Here is a 6299-nt window from a genome sequence, read left to right as displayed (position 1 = left end):
CAAAAGTCAGTGGTGATGAACATTCCTCCCCCAGAATGTTTACCTTTGTTCAACAATGGGAGATGTCAAGCAACAAGGTGTGGTTATGTTAAACTTCCCCTTGAAGAAGCAAGTCTCTCCTTATCAGCTCTGGGCAAAGTTCAGGGCTGAGTACACATAGGTGGGAACAAACAGGCTGGGCTACTCTCCAGAGGGGTCCTGGACAGAGTTCCCTTCCTGTCTCCAGGAAGAGGCAACAAAACCAGAACCTGCCACAGCTACAGGGAAGACCTCTGCCCCATCCTGGAAGCAGCATATGCCCAAGAGGCACAGCCCACCATCTTAGACCAGAATGACAGAAATTTTCAGGGAAATAATCTGAAAGCCACAAGAGAAAGACAACCAGAGTTTAACTCAGCTCAACGGGGCCCAGAAGGATGCTACTGAACATTCAGCACGCCAGACAACTCCCTGCCCAATGAGGTAAGGAAAACCTAGCTCTGCCCGACTGCTTCCGATCTAGGGACCTAGGAAGGACAAGCCGGTTCACAGATTGGGGTTGGTGCTGTATGTTGCAGGCTCAGCAGAGCTATGCCAAACTAGCACACCTTGAGCTGAGCACTTTTATGCACTCGTTAGGCGGTCATTAGGTGGTCAGAAGCCCTGTGTGTGGCATCCACCTATCGGTCATTCATTGTCAGCATTAGCCGCTCGCCCAGAAAACAAACTGATCAAACATCTACAGGGCTGCGTTCACCAAAACTAGCGACCACTACAGAATCCTGAGAATTCTTTTTCTCTAAATGCCAAGCTTCTAGTCCATATGGATGTAGAAAAATAACATATTCTTTTTGCTATATGCTTTAAAAATGGGTGACCTGGTTGACTTTGCCACGTTCCAGGAGTGTTTCCACCGACCTCTACACTTTTCACCCTGGTTCCTAGAGATCATGGGCACAAACACATATTATAAAGAGACAGGTGGTAAATGTACTCGGGGATGGATCTCGCACTTTTAAAAATCACAGCTGAAGCTGGCTGTGAAAAGGGACTCTTGCTAGAGCAGAGGCATGCACACAGTTGGAGAAGGAACCACACTCAGTCCTTAGCATGGTTAGCTTCAAAAGGTGGCAGCAGTGCTACTAAAGACCTCTGCAATCTTGGAGACCTTTTGCAAGAAGATACAGTCCTGGGCTGGACAGACCACTGATAAAACTCCTTGCAAGACAGTATCTTATGCTCAATCCCCTTTTCTAATTAGGGGGAAAGTGCAAGGCCTTGAAAATTGACCGCAATTTTCTCGCATTTTATTCTAATACTTAATCTTATTTGTCTAGATGGTTTGAGTGAATCCAAGAACAAGTGCTGAGAAGATGGCCACAGGTGGGTTCATTCTGATCTGGTTCTGCTTTAAAGAGTTTTAGTGCCTTCTTTCTATTGTGCCCAGCTCTGAAGAAATGGGGCGACTTAGAAATGTATAAGTATCAGGCTTGGGAAGAGGCTGAGAAGTAGCAGCTTTTAAGTAGGAGAAGGGAGAGGGGGAGATACCAGTACCAGCCACCAAGACCACTCTGGCCTTTGAACACCTTATGGGTGAGGTTATCCCATGATTGTCTCTCTTGGACAGATGGCATTTAGCATATCCTCCCAGATTCACTGCTACACTTAGCTTTGTGGGGAAGACACAGAGCAGTGTGAGGAAAGGAAGGCAGGTTATACAGGCAGCCCTCCCGCCCACTAAAGAACTGGACAGGGCAGGACAGCAGAAAAGCCCCACCTAAAATACCAAGCTGTGCTTCTTTTATGGGAGAGCTCAAGCACCTAGCTGTGCCTCTTTTATTATTATTATTATTCATTAGATTTCCATACCACCCTCCTGCATAGCAGCTTTGAGCTGCACGGTTTTGTTCCAAAGGCATCAGGAAACATTCAACACCAGGCTTCTGTTCATATCATCATCATTTAATTATAAAATGCAAAGTGTATCCATGCATCCATAGTCAGTTGGGGGATGGGGGAAGGGAGGGGACAGAAAGGAGGCAAAAAGGTCCTTGTGCCTTTCCCCTGAGATTGCAACGGAGGGGGGGGGTCTGCAGGAGGCCTCTGCCACTGGCAGTGGGGGCTTGACTAGTCCAGCTGTGCTCCAAGCCACACAGGAGAAGCCTCTGTCACTCGCTCACAAACACACACACTCACACACATTTTATATATATATATATATACATATATATACACACACACAGGCATCCTCCAGCAGGCACACACACACACAAATATGGGCAGCCCAAACTGTCACTCCGAAGCATGGCAAAGAATCCTTCGATGCTGCTGTTTGGGCAACAACGCTTAAGACAAGGCCTCTTTCGCAGTGGCCCCTAGGTGGGACCTCTGTGGGGCTGCTGAAGTCAAAGACAGCCAGAGCCTGAAGAAGAACCTGCTGCTCCAGGGAGGACCTGGAAAGACAGGGCTGGAAGGAGTTTTGAGGCAGTGGGTTATACAGCCGCCACCGGCCAGGATTCTCAGGAGCGGCTTCGGTCCTCGTGGTTGCCCACAATCATCTTGCTGTAGAGTTTCTGCTGTTCCTCCTTGAACGTGTCCTTCACCTTCTCCCTCTTTAGACCTCCATCCCTAGAAAGGAATGGGAAGACAGAGAACAATTAAATCCTGTATAGAAAATTCACTCCCATTCTGCTGGAGGCAGGCAGGGTCAACACTCCATCCTTCAGCACAATAAAAAATGAGGCAGGGATGGAAAGAAAGGAGGAACTTGTGCCTCACCCCCAGGCCCAGCTAGACCCAAAAAACTCTCTTCCCACTGTGAGAATCAAAGTTCTTTGTGCTGTATTGCTGGTCTGGCACAAGAGGAGAGGAGAACTCTGCCCACTCCACTCCTGTGGAACTCTTCCCTGCACCACAAATGCTGAGCTCCCCAAATTTTAGCTTGGCATAGATCTTCTTCCATGGAATTTACACGCGGTAAGGCAGAGGAGACAGCCTTCAGTTCATGCGCCCTCCTGCAACACCACACATGATGCCCGCGCGCCTAAGCTTGGGAAAAGAGGCTTCTGGATCACATAGCCCCCAGGGAACACAGAAGCTACACAAAGGGCAGGTGAGTCGAAGGCTTCCTTTCTGGTACTTCACTGTGTGTGAAGCCTACACAGTGTGACTGCATTTGAAACTCATTCTAACAACAGATATGGAGTATTTGGGAACCAGAAATAGTAAAGGAACATACAGGAAAAGCTGGGGTGGGTAGGGTGGAGGGAAGAAGCAGGGATACTGAAAGAAGAGAGAAAAGCCCTTCCAGTCAAATGTTTATGTCTACAAAATGCCATGATCTCAGTCAGTGATTTCAATTTATCCACCCCATACATGGACCTCATTCATGGATTTTCACCAGTGATGCCCTAGGATTTATGGGCTGTGTAAAAGTCCACTGCAATCAAGCAGAGATGGCATTGGGGAGGGGGGGGGCATGTGTAACAAGTGGACAGGTTCTGTATGTATTTCTTCCATGCCTGACAATATGTTCCATGTACAAAAATATTAAGGTGGAAAGCAATCTGCAGCCTTCAAGCTTCAATGTGGTATTAAGGCCAGAGAGTTGCCCAAGTGGCTGTTCCAATTAACAGATTACAGTTGAACTTTGGCTCCAAAGCACCGGAAGCTGAACCATATGCAAACTCCCTAAGTTTGGTGAAGGGCAGAGAGGAATGACCCCCAAGAAACCACCAGGAGTTCCCTCACCTTTTTGAGGCTCAAACTGCACTTAGAGGTATTGCTGTTTCTAAAGAGCCAAAGTAGGCTGCCTCCAAACAAATCAAATGCATTTAGAAAGCACCTGCACAATACTTTGTCTTCCTGTCTTTTTAACCTCAAACCTGGCTTCCCCAAGCTGTTTTTCCACCTGCAGGGGTGAAGTGGAGATACAGGGTTCCACTTGCTTTCCTGGAGCACCCCACCCACTCACCCACTCTGGATAGAAAAGTAGCATGGGGAGGACAACCTTGAACTGAAATAACTTGAGAACAAAAAGTTTAGCAGACTTTTCCTGCTTGAATTTTGTTTGCTCAGACATAGCCTGGCTTGGGTTTAAAAAGAAATGCAGAACAAGAATCAAACAATTCGACATAACATGTGATTTGAACAGGAGGAGGCCAACCAACAAGACTACAGGGTGGCTGTGGCTCAGAGGCAGGGTTCAGCGACCCTGCCCCCCTTCTTCCCAGAGGATAGTCACATGACAGCTTAGCTTCAGGACTCACCACAAGAGATCCACGAGGCCCCCCTGCCGAGCAATGGCAGACTTCACCCGGTTGGCAAACTGCACAGCATCCTCATCAGCCTAAGGTAGAACAGAGTCGGTCAGCACTGGCAAAAGGGGGGCAAAGCTGCTAAACCACCTGTTCGTCCACCATCAGCCCAATCCCAGCCCCGTTTCTCACCTGCCTGGTCATCGGGGGCAAATACCAGACACTGCAGACAATTGCCCAGCTGCTCATCATCCTGAGCAAATAGGTCACCATGCCATGCTTGCTGCTATTAAAAAAGGCGTCTCCAAACTGGGGGTCATACTGAAGGACAGAAACAGGGGGAAGAAGACAGTGAAACATTCTGACACCAGCCAGAGCCAAGGCAAAAGCTAGAGGGTTTCTGCACCTCCCATCCTTTAAGGCAGGGGTAGTCAAACTGAGACCCTCCAGATGTCCATGGGCTACAATTTCCATGAGCCCTGGCAGCGAATGCATTTGCTGGCAGGGAATAATGGGATTTGTAGTCCATGGGCATCTGGAGGGCCGCAGTTTAAGGCTAACCCCCTGCTTTAAGGCTTACAAATTGCAATAAGAAACATCCCGTTAGCAACTGCCTAAAGGGAAGAGTTCCAATTGATGCATTTTCGTTATCAGATGTGTATTGTATCCTTTCACCAAGGAGCTCGGGGCAGCAGATGTGATTTACCCCACTGTTGCTTCAAAACAACCCTATGAGATAGATAAAAGCCAGATGCACAGAATGCTGATTGCTGGATCCCTAGGGCAATTATGAAGCCCCCTACCCCTGAGCAATGCTGCAGGTTAAAAAAACAAACCAACCCAAATCTATGGATGTGCATTCAGAAAGGATATCAAATTGACATTAATCTGTTTCAAGACGATGGGCGCCAAACACCAAAGACTGCCCAAACCATGGAGAGAGGGGCAAAAATAGGCTGTAGCCAGGGTGAAGGAAGGGGCAGGAAGAGAGCAAACAAGAGTTCACCCTACAGCCCACCCCACTGCTTCAGCTCCTGGAGGAAGGTACGCTTATCCAGTATCCACACACATCTGTCCACTGTTTGTGAAGAGTTTGAAATGGCAAACCAAAGCCACGTTTTTCAAGTGCAGGTGAAAGGCAAAAGAGTACTTTATTTTAAATGGAAGCTGAGATCACTCACTCATACACACACACACACACAAATAGAAAGCAAACAGATCTTGACCAGAACTAAAGGCTGTGGAAATCTGTACCACCATCAGGACACAAGATCAGCACACAGTCTTTCTTGAAAACCCCAAGATTCTTCCCTAAATGTTAAGTATCTAGGCTTATTGGGCTAGAGATAATTAATAAAAATAAAAAGATGGGATCTGGATGGGCTTCTCGAGAGCTCATAAAAACATAAAATGAAGGGCAAACAAAGGTTTTTATTGAACAGCACAACATGTCTCAAGATGTTTAAACAAATATTTGGGGAAAACTCAGTTAAGGGGGGGGGGGGCAGGACTACTTCCAAGATGAGACTTGGACAGCAAAGTGAATCTGCTGATCACCCACTTTCCACTTATCATCCGGAGTACATGTCATCCTGTCTGCAGGGATTTATCTCCACCCCTCCTTCTAATGCCTTTGCACTCATCTGAAGCACTTCCACAAGCTACATGCTCTTATGTAGCTTCCATTCATTTCAACAGGGTTCTCGTGACAGAACTTCCCAATGGTCGGTGTACTTATGTTGGTCGATTTTCATCTTCACATAACCTGATTCTTCAGACAACCGAGGCCTGAGCTTCATAATATTCTAGAATTCTAGAGCCCCTGCCTGTAAGACTGCATGATTTCTCAATGCTGGCCACTGTTCTCCTGTTCAACCCAGCAAAGTCCAGGATGCTTTGCTAAAGGGTGGCTTTCTCACCTTGATAGCAACAGGATAAACTGTGGCGCCGATCTCAAAACTCCCTTTCTTGAACATCATTACAGATGTGTTGTTGATGCAGGTGCCTGTCGAGAGAAACAGCATCATTGCAAGACCAGTTATCGTGATCAGTGCAGAACAGCAG

General features: G+C 47.3%; 1 protein-coding gene and 1 long non-coding RNA gene across 6 annotated transcripts in view; one reads left to right on the top strand and one right to left on the bottom strand.

The window, feature by feature from the left end:
- The first annotated feature begins 207 nt into the window (after window positions 1-207).
- The window catches only part of LOC143821374 (uncharacterized), a 27248-nt gene continuing 21156 nt past the window's right edge, over window positions 208-6299 (top strand). Inside the window, exons 1-3 of one of the 2 annotated variants that reach the window (XR_013225783.1) lie at window positions 208-462; window positions 1317-1362; window positions 5934-6196. This is a non-coding gene — a long non-coding RNA (uncharacterized LOC143821374). Of the gene's footprint in view, window positions 463-1316; window positions 1363-5933; window positions 6197-6299 lie in introns of those variants that run through there. The other variant, XR_013225784.1, reaches the window with a different exon arrangement.
- GPAT4 (glycerol-3-phosphate acyltransferase 4) overlaps window positions 1921-6299 on the bottom strand; it is a 26326-nt gene continuing 21947 nt past the window's right edge. For all 4 annotated transcript variants that reach the window (XM_077305257.1, XM_077305259.1, XM_077305260.1 and 1 more), the window contains 4 exons: window positions 6155-6240; window positions 4428-4556; window positions 4248-4327; window positions 1921-2607 (listed from right to left, as the gene is read on the bottom strand). In XM_077305257.1, coding sequence (XP_077161372.1) covers window positions 2499-2607; window positions 4248-4327; window positions 4428-4556; window positions 6155-6240 — 404 coding nt within the window. In that variant the 3' untranslated portion in view covers window positions 1921-2498. The remainder of the gene's footprint in view (window positions 2608-4247; window positions 4328-4427; window positions 4557-6154; window positions 6241-6299) is intronic.

The sequence above is a fragment of the Paroedura picta genome, chromosome 12, assembly GCF_049243985.1.
Source record: "Paroedura picta isolate Pp20150507F chromosome 12, Ppicta_v3.0, whole genome shotgun sequence".
Lineage (NCBI taxonomy): Eukaryota > Metazoa > Chordata > Lepidosauria > Squamata > Gekkonidae > Paroedura > Paroedura picta.
The sequence above is the reverse complement of the archived record's forward strand: the minus strand, read 5'-3'. Positions and strand labels throughout refer to the sequence as shown.